Source organism: Anolis sagrei, chromosome 4 (assembly GCF_037176765.1).
Source record: "Anolis sagrei isolate rAnoSag1 chromosome 4, rAnoSag1.mat, whole genome shotgun sequence".
Classification (NCBI taxonomy): domain Eukaryota; kingdom Metazoa; phylum Chordata; class Lepidosauria; order Squamata; family Dactyloidae; genus Anolis; species Anolis sagrei.
Window position 1 is genome coordinate 126,518,232 of NC_090024.1, and position 14,524 is coordinate 126,532,755.

Consider the following 14,524-nt stretch of genomic DNA (forward strand, 5'->3'; position numbering starts at 1 on the left):
CACTATGGAAAAAAGAAGCTAGAGTTCTACAAGCAACTAAGAACTGACTAATATCTCTACGGAAAAGCAAGGCTTTAATTACTACTGACTTATAACACTATGTAACAAAATCCCTGGTTTAAAAGTGTTATTTCCTGTTTAATTGTGTGGTACTTCCTTTGAAAGTAGTTGTTATACTCCAGAAACGTAGCTTTTGTGGCTGTCACGAACTATGTTGAATTGGTTGAAACTCTATGATATATTCATTGAAAAACTATAGCAAAATGTGTTGCAGGATGTCCAGGAAAAACCAAGTTTTTGCTGTTTAATAAACGTTTCCCATGTTTTTGATAGAACCAATTAGGAAATAACCCCGGAACAAAAATCATGTTACATAGTGTAATTCAATATAAACAAGAAAACAAAAATTCAGGGAGTTCCTAAAAATTCCAAGCAGTCACAAAACAAAAGGAGGCTTTAACTTCATTTATCTCCTCTATGAAATACCAATCAGGTTTACAAACAATTTACCATTAAGTGAACCAGTGTTCTTTATTTTCTGCTAGATTTTCTGCTTGAGAACCAGCATGGTATATTGGTTTGAGCACTGGGCTACGACTCTGGAGATCCTGGTTCGAATCTCTAAATGGTCATAGAAAGTCACTGGATGACTTTGGACAAGTCATACTTTCTCAGCCCCAAAGGAAGGAAATGGTATCATCCCCCCCCCCCCCCGCCCAAATCGTGGTAAGAAAACCCTGTGATAGATTTGTTTTAGAGTCTCAATAAGTTAGAAATGACTTGAAGGCACACAAAACCAACAGATCTTATACTTACTTGTAATTGTCATCTTCTACAAACTTTTGAAGCTCTTCTATATACTGAACAGAATTCAGGTATTTTTGAACATGAGGCAACACAGGAATGTCTAAGATAACAAGAAACACATCATATTGTATAGTTTATTGGCGTTCTGCTCCATCTTTAACATATCATTAATCAAAAAACAAGATACTATATTCTCATTTTGTTATTTTCATAGATTATAGTTATAAACTATTGTTGAGGAATACTAATGAGACAATGTGTGCACACACAACACGCCTGTGCATAAAAAAATATAAAACCATCCCACGAAACTAGAAAATAGTCACACTTCTCTCTTACAAACTACACAGATATGGTGTAGTAACCAGAAAACAACTGCCATTCTGCTCCCCAAAAGTTTACATCACCTTCCAAAAGGTTAAAATATGCAGCCAAGCAGAAACAATTGTAGATTAATGCAGAAATACACATTGTAGATATAGCAGAACAATATTCATTATAATAGACTTGGAATCCAGCTTGTTAAAGCAAATAAATATACAACAAAATCCCATCCTTGTCTACACAGGTGTTAGTTCCTTTAGATTCACTGGGAGTTATTTATAGCTGCACATATGTTTACACATGGAAATCTAAATGGGGTGAGAGGGCAGAACTGTTACTATAGTTTTATAACTGCTAGAATTCTTAGATCCTCAATTGCCGCAACTACACAGATGTCTTGATGGTTCTGATCCTTGTTGCCCAATAATGGGAGATGCGGGCTGTCTGCTGAGCTCTTCCCTCAAATTATCAGGCACCAAGGATAAGGCTCAACAAGGCTCCTGTATAGTTGAGCCCACTGAAGAACTACCAATCAGAAGTGTCCTACTTTATAACCATCTCTCAATTCGCTTAACAGGCTATTTCATTCAATATGTCTCCTCTTTTTTTGATATTTTCTTTACTGCATATGCCTGATACAATTTTATAATACTTCATTTTTTCTTTTGTTATTGTCTGCACATTAATCACATTTCAACTGTTTTAATTACTGGTCTGCTTTGCCTTCCTCTTCCTCTGCACTAAATTCTGTATATTGACAGTTCAGTAAAAGCAAACAAGGAAGTAGGAAACGATCACAATAACTTCACTGTCAGTCAAGAGATGCCTCCCCTAACTAAAAAAATAGCTCTGGCTTTCCTGTGGATGGTACTGCAGTCTAATACATTTATTCTATTACACTGCAGACTCTGGTACGGCTGGTTTGAGATGGTTTTAACAATTTGATTTTAAAGTGGACACAATTGATCTTAATGTTTGTGTATATTTATAGTTTGTTTAATGCCGGCACTGAATATTTGCCGTATATATGTTGTGCTCCGCCCTGAATCCCCTTTGGGGTGAGAAGGACAGAATATAAATGCTTTAAATAAACAAACAAACAAACAGGACTTCTAAAACGTTTCCACTCAGGATTTTTACGTATATAGGTATATAAAATAAGTATAAAATCAAATATTTACTAAAAATACTATACTAAATATTCATACTAAAAATGGCATAGGGCAACTAAAGTATGATTTAAATGGATTCAGTGCAATGCGTTTAGTGACAAACGCAAAAAGAAGAGATGACCATAAAATGTATCAATTATGCTTACATAATTACAGCTCAGACTAATTTGAAAAAAATTATAAGAAATTGTATTATTTAGCAGGAACTACTTATTTAGGTTGTTACTTTCTGAAAGGGATTAATTAACTAATTTGCATATAACTTTACATGTAAGTGATGGCAAGGCGCTGAACAGACTGTGCTCTGGTACCACGAGATGCAGAGCCAACCTTAGGAAATGGGGCTACAAAGTGGAATCCACGACATGCCAGTGTGGAGAAGAGCAAACTACAGACCACCTTCTGCAATGCAACTTGAGCCCTGCTACATGCACAATGGAGGACCTTTTTATAGTAACACCAGAGGCCAGCAAAGGTCAAAGGACATCTAATCAACTACCAAGCTTGCAAACTTTGTGGTTTGTTTGTTTGTTTAAAAATGCAATACAACTGTTTGGTTTGCTCCTGATACGATAAATAAATAAATAGTGATGGTAACTATCACAGTGGCACTTTCAGATAAGCCCATGATCAGTTGGTGGGATTTATTATTTCATAATCTAAAAAAGAGTATGATTGCATCCTTGTATCTCAAAACATTTTCAAAAACCATTCACTTAAAAAAAACCTAGCTTGCAATGTAATAGATGGGTTGAGGACCCAAAGCTCCCCAATTTGTGTGGAGATTTCTTTATTTGTTCTTTATTTTGGTACCTCAACCTAACCCTCTTTTTTAATCAAAGAGACAATCTGTATTACAAAATATTTATGTTAAATAAAAAACATAATTCAGTTGTTGAACAATCCTACACTTAACCTATGTAAAGTAACTTACCATATTCACAAGACTGTTGTAAATCTGATATTATTCTAAGTATGTTATTCATTAGGTTTGATCTCTGCTCATTTTCCAGAATACTTCCTGTTGATGGGTATGCTGAGTCAATGTATGTTAAGTCTGAGAGGTAAATACCTGAATGATATAAGATCACAGAGATATTTATTCATTTGGAGAATAAAATAAAAAAGCCTTCAACAATACAAAATAAAGAAAATTGAAAAAGTATGACCATGAAGTTGGAAGGGTCCCATACGTCATTGAATCCAACCTCCCACTCAATGCAGGAACTTCAATGAGAGCATCCAAAATATAAAATAGAATAACTTTGTTATTGTACATCGTACAACGAAATTATATGCCATCCCCAATCACATTATATATGTAGAATTACAAAACAAATTACTCATCCTTCCACATTCTAATTATGATTGCATAACCCTTAACACCACCTCAGTGTGAAACCATAGAGTTCAATATAGACATAGCTTTAGGATAAAACACCTTTCAAGGTTTGTTTATCCCAGAGAAGGCCTTTACATCAGTAAAATTTACATCAGTAAAATACTGTTGTAATTCAAAAATTACAACAGCAAAACAATAGAGAGTAAACAATCAGGCACATCAAATCACCTCTCAACAAAAGATTCCCCCAGGCACTTCCAAGCCATTAAATGCTAATCAAGGTGGTCAGTTGACACATTCACACCTAGCTCCAGCAGACAAAAGTCCTTTGTCCCACCCTGGTCATTCCACAGATATATAAACCCATTTTCCTACTTCCAACAGACCTCACTACCTCTGAGGATGCTTGCCATAGATGCAGGCAAAACGTCACTATGGCTAGATAGCCCGAAAAAACCTACAACAACCCAGTAAAATTTTAAATTCACAAAAGCCATAGCTCTGAGTTTGCAAGTTCCAAACATGACTGTTCAGGGTTTCTTAGATATTTCTCATTCAAAGAATCACCATACATCAAAGCCACCGTGATGGAAAAAAATTAACAGCAAAAATATAGAACTGATTTATACTTATCTTTATAAATATTGGAAATAAAATGAACTTTTTCCAGGTAAATCAGCAAACAGCAGAGATGGCATGTTTTATTCTTTTAAAATGGCTTAAGTTGTTAAAGTATTTTTTTCTGTAAGGTTAAAGAAAAGTCTCCTTTCCAACTCACAAACTTCTATCTCTTTGTTACACAAAGAGTTAACACTGACTTAGTACTTCTACAAAGTTTCTTTATGATTGTTTCAGTAAGAACTGTTTTTCATTAAGCATACCTGAAAGAACTGAATGTGACATTTAGTCTGCATTCTTCACCACTATAAATGGTTCATGTTACATGTGTGTATACATGTATTCATGCAGTCTCTTTAGTTCACTCTTGGTCATAAAAACTGAATATATCAGCTTGAAAAAAACTTTCCTCTACAAAGCTTACTACCGCACTATCATAAAAGGCATCTTAAAGTAGCACACAACAATGTTGTTCAATTGCCTGAACTCTTCTTATTAATTATTTCCCCATCTGCTGCCTTCCTTTAAACCAGCAAACAATCTCTCCTTGTTCTGGCACTCCTCCTTTCTCATAATTCCGTCCTTTCTCCCAAAGTTGTGGATAGGAAATCCTTCACACCCACACCCCCCAACTCTTCAGTGACATCATATGTAGGCTGACTATTTTAGGTCTGGGCATGCGTTTGTTTAAGAAACACTCCCAAGTGTGCTGTATAAGAAAGCAAGGTCAACTGTTGCTGGTTAGTGCATTTCAGTATGCAAGTGCAAAACAAAGACAGAGCAGCTTTAAAACATCTTCGTCTTTTCTGCAGTAGAAGAAAACGATTTTGGTAAATAGCTCTCTTATCAAATTAAATGGGGTGATACATACTTGGATCTAAAATATGGCACAACGAAACAGCAATACTCTCTAGAACTACACAAATGACCAGCTAAGGGTTTGAGTCAAGAATATACACAGAAGAAGCCTTTGGATTTTTAATCTACTTCAGAAGAAAACGGCATTGCAAGGTTAGTGTGTAATGTTTATAAATTTCCTTTGTTGTCAATCTGCAAACCATTTTTCTGTAGTTGTAATTTATGTTACATCCTGAGAGTTTTCTAAACATACATACATACATATGTGTGTGTGTGTCTTTTATATTTTTTATATTTCTGCACCCGTCATTTTTACAATCTTTTTTACAATCCCTTTTTACAAAAGGATCATGCCTACTAAAGTCTTCTTTCCCCACTTTCAATTTGATTTAGTAGGACAAAAATGATGCTCTCAGAATGATCTTAGAAGGCAATGATAAATGCTATAGCTTCCAGAGATTAAAAAAAGATTTTCAGAGTTTCTTAGAGCTAAAGTTACAAGTTAAACGTAAAAAAGAAAATAAAGGATTGCATCAGTATCTCTGAACTTCCATCACAGGCTTCTTCTTAATAATGTATTGCAAGAAAAATCTTCAGTTAAAGCATTCACTTGACTTTTCTTTATGTGAAATTAAACCATTTTTATCATATAACCAAGTAGTTTTTATACTCACTCACTAAACCTGATGCTTCACACACACAGTCTTAAATTTTCCACTGAAATTTAACACTTTTATTGTATGTGGAACAGTTCTGGCTTACGGCACATTTGCCCTAAGGAATGTTGTTTGTTGCCTGAAGAACTCAAATACTGTGAAAATAGATTCATGGGAGGAGGATCAGTTCAGAACAACTTGTTATTGAACCTGGGCTACAAGTATTCACTTTGAATGTTTTCAGCCCCAAATCACTCATATGTCCTCACTGTATGCCATAAAGAGTGATGTCTGACTATAAACACTGGTTTTCTTTGAAAACTGTAACTGGCACAGAAACAGCAACAACTAAATTTCATGTTACAGTGAAGTAGACACTTACATAATACTGTTTACACATGAAACAGTTTGGATGAAATAGCTGGCTCCCGAAACTGTCCTTGGCACTGTGCTACAGAAAGTATCAGAAGACGCAAGACTAATGCATGCAGTGGACAGTAGCCCACATTTTTATCAAAAATGTTTGCACAGCAAAATGTAATACAGTTCCTAAGCTCTGGGTTTATGCTCACTGATATTTATCTAGTACTAAGTAACAGCAAGAAATTAAGATAACAGCATTTCCATAAGAAGCAATCAAGAAAATTTTGAATGGCTGTACATTAAGATGTTCTAAAACGGATTCAAATCCAAACATTAATAATTAAAGGGAGTTAAAAGAATGTCTCTTTTAACTGTGCCAATGAGTCTATCAAATAATTCTTGGCATTTCGGAAAAATAAACTTTTAGCATAATTTTTATAGTTTCCTCCAGCTTTCACACTAGCTGTTCAATTTAGGTAATGACTTCACTGAAATCTGTGAAAGGCAAAAGATACAAAAGCAGGATATTTCATAGCTGATAATGGAAGATCTGTATTTGCACTTATGGTACTAAATTGTTGGATAGCTGCCATTGTGTTGGAAAAAAGCCCACTTTGTTTCAGCAGAATGTACTGTTAACAGAATAACCACAACAAAGAAGATAATCAGTGCAGGAATTGTCATTTTAGCAGCTTGCCTTTTTAAACATTTCTTAAATGTTAACTTTAATCCAACTATGAAGAGCTTTTTTTAAATTCAAGGGTTCTCCACAGCAGATGTTGAGGAGCTATGTGTCTAAATATAGAAGGATATAGCTATGAATTATGGACAATGGGGTCAAAGTGTTTTATAACATGAAGCACTACTGTGCCAAGTGGCTTAAAATCAATAGAGACAATCCATTAAAAACTGCTACTATATAGATTAAGTTTAATACTACAACATTGGTTTGTCATGCCAAAACAACAGTGTCCAGTTTTTAAAACAAATCTCCCAACCCAATGCATTTTTCAATCGACTATCTCCTTCTCTTTGTTATCAGTTTGTGATACTGCTTGTGGGTATACAAATGTTTCTGAGTGATTTCTTGTGAATAAACAGCACCAAGTAAATAAAAATAAAATTACAGTTCTGAAAATGCTCCTTCAAATGTTACTCCATCGAATGAACAATTTTTCAAATGTTATGAAAACACTCACCAATGGATGAAACTTTTTGATTTGATTAAATTAAGTTCTACTATAAACAGGTCACTATATTAAACAGTACAGGTTCTGTACTTAAACATGTGACAACTATAGATTATTTAGATCAGGACTCCTTAAACATTTCTGCCATTCAGCCCGAGAAATGTATACCTGACCCCAGGTATATAGGTATATAAAATAGGTGTAACAATAACATATTTACTGATAACAAATCAGCATTTGCAAGGCTTGCTACACACTGATTTACCTTTTTATGAAGTACAGCTGAAGCACCTTCTACAGCAGTGTTTATCAACCTTCCTAATGCTGTGACCCCTTAATACAGTTCTTCATGTTGTGATGACCCCCAGCCATAAAATTATTTTTGTTGCTACTTCATAACTGTAATGTTGCTACTGTTATGAATCATAATGTAAATATCTGATATGCATGATGTATTTTCATTCACTGGATCAAATTTGGCACAAATACAATATGCCCAAATTTAAATATTGGTGGGATTGGGGGGGGGGGTTGATTTTATCATTTGTGAGTTGTAATTGTTGGGATTTATAGTTCACTTACAATCAAAGAGCATTCTGAACTCCACCAATGATGGAATTGAATCAAACTTGGCACACAGAACTCCCATGACCAACAGAAAATCCTGGGTTTGATGGGCATTGACCTTGAGTTTGAAGTTGTAGTTCACCTACATCCAGAGAGCACTGAGAACTCAAACAATGATGGATCTGGACCAAAATTGGCACAGATACCACTGTTCTACAAATTTTCTGTTTTTCTCAGTTGCGGAAACGAAATGTGCCATTTCTTAATAAATTTAACATTCTGAATTCAAATATAATAATTAAATGCGTTAATTGGCTCTGGTTTTTATGCAACAGCTATTTCAATTTTCTTCACAATAGGTAATTCGTTAATATTATGATAATGCGCCTAACCTTACTGCATGTATATAAACCGTGAATATTTACTAAATTTTAGTCAAATTATATTGCCACTGGTTTATACATGAGAAATATTTATTTAATTAGTCTATTGTTTATGTTTGTGCAGCAAGAAACTATATAAGTAGGCCTAATGCAGTTGAAAAGTCTGAAAGTTTAAATGTCGCTTTAATCATGACTTTAGTTTATATCATGTTTGCTTCTCTTGACTTTTCTTTTGTATTCAAGGAAAGGATTGTCTCTTACAATGCTCCAGCAGTAGGCTGACAGCATTGACGGAGTCCATTTACCTTGATATCTTTTTTCCATAGTGCTTTATTTACACACGTGCGAGGCATAACTACAGTAAAAAGAACAATGTAAAACGATGTTTAACAATACTGTCTCAGTCTTCAACTGACTGACCCTCACCGTTCAAAAGTCTGGCCTTATATAGGGCTTTCTGGCTTTTGCACATGGCACTAATACTGTGTCATCAAACTTTCTAGAATCTTCCATAGTGTAAGTCGCAACATGCATTTTTTCAACTATACGTGATCACGTGATTGCTTATATCATAAAAACTAGAGCCAATATACATTTTTAAATGTCATTTTCATTTTCAGCACCCCAAAATAATAAAAGAACAACGATTTTCAGGCCTGCAACTTTTTCTCCGTTGAACAGTGTACTCAATATGCCCAAATGTGAACACTGGTGGAGTTTGGGGAAAATAGACATTGACATTTGGGAGTTGTAGTTGCTGGGATTTATAGTTCACCTACAACCAAAGAGCATTCCGAACTCCACCAACGATAGAATTGGGCCAAACTTTCCACACAGAACCCCCATGACCAACAGAAAATACTATGTTTCCTGATGGTTTTTGGCTCCCAACCCCAAATGAGATCCCCCTAGCTGAGTATTGGGATGATGAAATATTTGGCAAGGGTAAAAAAAATCTAAACATTACCTAAGTGGCTGTTTTAGACATTCACATGAATGAGTTGTGCAGTGTTTACAGTAGACTTTGTAGAACATTGTTTCTCAACCTGGGGGTCGGGACCCCCGGAGAGATCGTGAGGGGGTGTCATGATCTCATCCCGAAGGGGACTCGGAGCGGCTTACAAGATCTCTCTCTCTCTCTCTCTCTCTCTCTCTCTCTCTCTATATATATATATATATATATATCCACACACACAAACAATACCTTATACAATTAGCACAGTACAATATCAGCACTATACATCACTATATTGTACTGTGCAATTATATTGTAATATTAGTAATATTACATGTAATATAAAATATATAATTATAATGTCATATTATTATTAGTATTATTATACTGTATTACACTATATTATAAATATTATATGTATATACAATATATTATAGTATATTATATACTAGCATAGCACAGGAGACAAGGTGGAACTGTCCCCTGGCCTCCTCTCTCTTCACTCTGGCTTGAAGCGGCGGTTGTTGCTGGGGGGAGGGGTCTCCAATGATGACATATGCAGGAGACAAGATGAAAACTAAAATTTATGAAATAAAGGTCTTTGTGTGCATATGTTAAAACATTCTAAAATGCTATTGCCCTGAAAAGGTATTTTTCAAGGTACGATTTAAATAAAACATATACTTTCAATTAAACTTGATGCCTTTGTTACTTCGCATCAGTGTAGATAAGCTGGCTTTACTTTTTAAAGAGTTGTTTGTTACTAATTCAATCTTGGCTATAAAAACTTTAGTAGGAAATAGATTAAAAAAAATCAAAATTTATCAAAACAAATTGAAGAATGTGACCAGAAAACAAATGTCATGAGACTTGTTTCATTCACAGTGCCAGTGTATCAGAACACATTTAGAAAATGGATAAATATATTTACTGATTCCTGTGTTTTCACACTGATACTAAAATAAAAGTTAAAAGATATGCTGCAAAGAATAGATTTACCTTAGGTGGTATAAGTATAAAATAGAAAAAGAAATAGTGTATCATTAATTCTTCAAGATATTTGGAAAGGGGAAAACAAACACTATCAAACTATGCCTGAAATGGAAAAGGAAATAAATTTAATAGTGGCAAACTGGGTCTCTATTGAGGGGACCCTTTTCTTCTGGATTAATAGAGGTCTGAGGCCTCAGAAAAGAGCAAGAACATTTATCTCCTAGTATCTTTCCTTGAGGAAAAAACCCTCAAGCACTTTATTTATGTGACTCTGTTAATAATATGTGGAGCAATATGGCAACAAAACCTGTTTAGTAGTATTTATTTGTAAGACATAAGCTAGTTCTTAGCTGTAGTGAAAGCTGATTTATGCTTGAAGCTAGTTCTTTGTCTGGAAAAAGCAAAGCAATTCTTTTCTGTGTACTTAGCAGAAAACATCTCTACTATGGTACCATTCTCACATAAATCTATAAAGTCTTCAAGACAGACTAAGCTGAAAGTATTAACTAAATGGCATGCCAAAAAACTGATAACATTTGGATCCCTCCCTTCTAGATAGGAGCTAAAGATGGTATGTGAATTTTAGGGGTTTTTTTTTTTGCTAAACCAAGTACTGGAAGAAAAACTATATGTAGGAGTAAATGTAAATAGAATGGCAGGAAACCCAATTTATAATGAGGACATGATTTACCCTTTTGAAATGTTATCTCACACTTCACCCATTTACATACAAACCAAGGATGCTAGATTTAGACTTCATATTCAAATTTGGTTCTTGCAAAGGTTCCATAGCTCTACCACTTTAAACATCATGGAAGGCATTGGATGAATGGTGTAGTGCAGTCCCTACTTGTTAGGCTAGGAAAAGCCTAGAAAAGTAGGCCCAAGAAGTTCGGCAGCCATTTTGGAAAGGGTGCCGGGGAAATCCATTTTAGTTACTTGTTTGGCTAGCAGAGATAGCTAGTGAGAAGATTTCTACAGCTATTAGAGAGATAGCTGGTGGAGGAGTGTAGAGATAGATCCAGGGTAGGGACTATTTGTGGAGGAGTCTAGAAATTACTTTCAGAGAAGCAATCCTATTAGTAAATTCTGTGGAGGAGGAGGAGGTGTTCCTGTGTAACTAAGTCTGAACTGCTTAAAGTAACCACATGCTTTTAAGTCAATAGTTTGAAACAGCTAAGCTTTATACCTGAATTGTTCCAGTTCTCTTAAATAAACATCATTGTTTTGTTGTTCTCAACATCTGCCTCATGTATGCCTCTGTGGGTGAAGTTTTAAAAGCAGTTTCTTAAAGCAAACAAGAGTCTATGGTGGAGGCATCTAATTTTAAGAACCATCTTTTAGTGTTTCCACAGAACACAAGCTTGAGGGCTAATCTAACACACACTCTTGCCTAAGATATTTCCAGTAAGACAAGGGCTTATCAGTGCTTCTAAGTTGATGGTGGCCAGAGGGTTCTTTAAAAAGGTTTTCAGCCAGAAGAAAGTTTCAGCTTTCCTTACAGCTTTCAGTTTTGGGCTTTTAATTAGGAGAAGCCACATTCATATCTAAGTGGTGTTCTGCCTTCTTTTTTGGGATTTTTGTTCCCAAATAAAGCTCCATCCTTTATAAATGGACCATAATAGAATTATTGGTGAGGATCCCAACTCCAAAGCATCTGAGGCAGATGAGGCATACAAAGGGTGTGTATGAGGTGTGTATCATTCTTCCTCACACACAAGTATTTGTCAGAGATGAACTAAATCTATGATACAAAAATATGCATTCCCAAAGACCAGTCAACATTCAGTTCAAGGTTCTGCGTGACTTGGAATATTTATGCCTTTTGAACATGGATCAACAGCACTGATAGAATAATATATCTGCATTTCATCGAAAAACTTCATTAAATGCTTCAGAAAGCCCAGAATGAGTACATCATTCCAGAATACAGTAGTTCATTTTGTTCTGCATGTTTTGCAAAGACATGTCAATTAGAGTATGAGTAACAACTTGAAGGTGAAGTTATAATGCCATTCATGTTTATTCCTCAACTGTAGCAAGATGTGTTTGTTATATTAACCTTTAACTTACTAAAAACTTATTTGTGGATTAAAACTATTGCACTTTTTTTTTTAAAAAGTGTAACTCCTCCATATAAAAGTTCGCAGATTGTCACCATAAATTACAATGAAAACCCAATAACCAAACAAAATGTGATATAGTTAAGAGAACAGCAGTAAAGTAAGATGCCCTTCCCCTGGGATCAACCCATACCAATTGTTAACGTCAAGCATTAATAAAGGCTTTTCCAAACATAAAGTCCATTTCCTCTGCCCTTGAACATGAATTTGGAACAGAGGGAGGGTCTCTGGTGTTGATTTTAAGATGGGATTGGTACATATGAGACGTGGTCCTTCAGACATCGTGGTCCTAAACGATTTTAAAAGTTTGAACTGCTTTAAATTGAATCTGGAATCTAATGATAAACCAGTGCAACTGTTTCCAAACCATTTTCAATGAGCCCCATACATACTGTTCTCTATTCCATTCCACAGTATAATGAACACCTTGCCATTTCCATCCTTATTGCAAACAGCACCGAGGTTTCCAGTTTAAAAAAATGCACTGGGATGTGAAGATTTAGTATCCATTTAAACAGCTAAAGACTGATGCCAGTGAATGTGTTCATGTATACATAACATGTAGGTGTTTGGGTTGCTGTGAGTTTTTTGGGCTGCATGGCCATGTTCCAGAAGCATTCTTTCCTGATGTTTCACCCATCTATGGCAGGCATCCTCAGAAGTTTTGAGGTCTGTTGGAAACTAGGCAAGTGAGGTTTATATATCTGTGGAACGTCCAGGATGGAAGAAAGAACTCTTGTCTGTGAGGCAGGTGTGAATGTTGCAATTGGCCACCTTGGTTAGCTTTAAATGGCCTTGCAGCTTCAAAGACTGGCTGCTTCCTGCCTGGGGGAATCCTTTGTTGGGAGATGTTAGCTGGCCTTGATTGTTACATGTATGGAATTTCTCCTGTTTTTTGAGTGTTGCTCTTTATTTACTGTCCTGATTTTTAATATTGGTAGCCAGATTTTGTTCATTTTCATGGTTTCCTTCTTTCTGTTGGAATTGCCCACATGCTTGTGGATTTCAGTGGCTTCTCTGTGTAGTCTGACACGGTGGTTGTTAGAGTGGTCCAGCATTTCTATGTTCTCAAATAATATGCACCTTAATTTACCCAGGAGAAACAAAAAATTATGGCACACAGAAAGGGGTCGGCTCCACAGGGTAAGTGAAGTGACATGAAGGGCTGGCTCTTCCTCCTACCGCGTGCTGCAAGTGTCTGTTTCACCTGGGCAAAGGAAGGAAAGCACTTGGCAAAACAGAAACAGGTGGCACACCTGCTTCCCAAACACCTTCCCTACCCACATCCTCAGGATAGAGCTGTTGTGTGAAATTTCAGGAGACAGGGGTGACAACACAAGCTCATGGATAATTGACGTTTTTATTCCATACATTCTGTCACATAGACATATTTTATGTTTCTTGGCAGCTCTTTACTCTTTAAAGTAAGGGAATCACTTCCCTGCAGTGACATCTCACGCAGGAGAGAAACGAAGCAGAATGGACAGAGTTGATGAGTCTGTCCTATGGAATTATTTCATACATATGGTTAAGCTATACAAACATTTGCCCCTAAATCATACTGAAACAGTTCTCACACTGCAAGGGATGCAGAAAAAGGGGACTCCAACTAAGAAACCTGACATGTGAGACCTTTTCACACTACACAATTATACTGCTATATTTTACTTCAATTGCCATGGCTACATCTTATGAAACCTTGAGAATTATAGTTGGGTGAATCATTAAAGAGGCTCACTGGCTGAGAATACTAAATACATTACAACCCACATATTGGCTAGAGTGGTCAGCTTCATTTACCATGTTCAACAAATATGCCATCTAGGTACTTTCTAATTTGCTATTATCCACAATTTTGTGTATCCACATGAAGTCTGTGAATAGCTCCCCTATCCTTTGTCCTAGTATTCCATGGGACGTTGCCCTGGTTGTTGAAGTAGGATCACAGTACTATGATTGTGGGATATGAAATAGCCAAAGATCTCCTAAAGTGGCTAATAATAATAATAATAATAATAATAATAATAATAAGCCTTTATTTATACCCCGCTAACATCTCCCGAAGGACTTGGTGTGGCTTACAAGAGGCCGAGGCCCAACACATCAATAAAACAACAGCATAACAAATACAACAATAAATAAACTCATAAAACAAAGCAGTAAACTTAAAACA

General features: G+C 35.7%; 2 protein-coding genes across 3 annotated transcripts in view; one reads left to right on the plus strand and one right to left on the minus strand.

Moving 5' to 3' along the window:
• The window catches only part of RALGPS2 (Ral GEF with PH domain and SH3 binding motif 2), a 132,143-nt gene that overhangs the window by 40,572 nt on the left and 77,047 nt on the right, over positions 1–14,524 (minus strand). For both annotated transcript variants that reach the window (XM_067467648.1, XM_067467649.1), the window contains exons 9-10: positions 3,238–3,375; positions 817–907 (exon numbers count right to left, since the gene is read on the minus strand). In XM_067467648.1, the coding sequence (XP_067323749.1) occupies positions 817–907; positions 3,238–3,375 (229 nt within the window). The remainder of the gene's footprint in view (positions 1–816; positions 908–3,237; positions 3,376–14,524) is intronic.
• ANGPTL1 (angiopoietin like 1) overlaps positions 4,875–14,524 on the plus strand; it is a 29,026-nt gene continuing 19,376 nt past the window's right edge. Inside the window, exon 1 of the mRNA XM_060774429.2 lies at positions 4,875–5,274. The gene's annotated coding sequence lies outside the window, so the exon portion shown is untranslated. The remainder of the gene's footprint in view (positions 5,275–14,524) is intronic.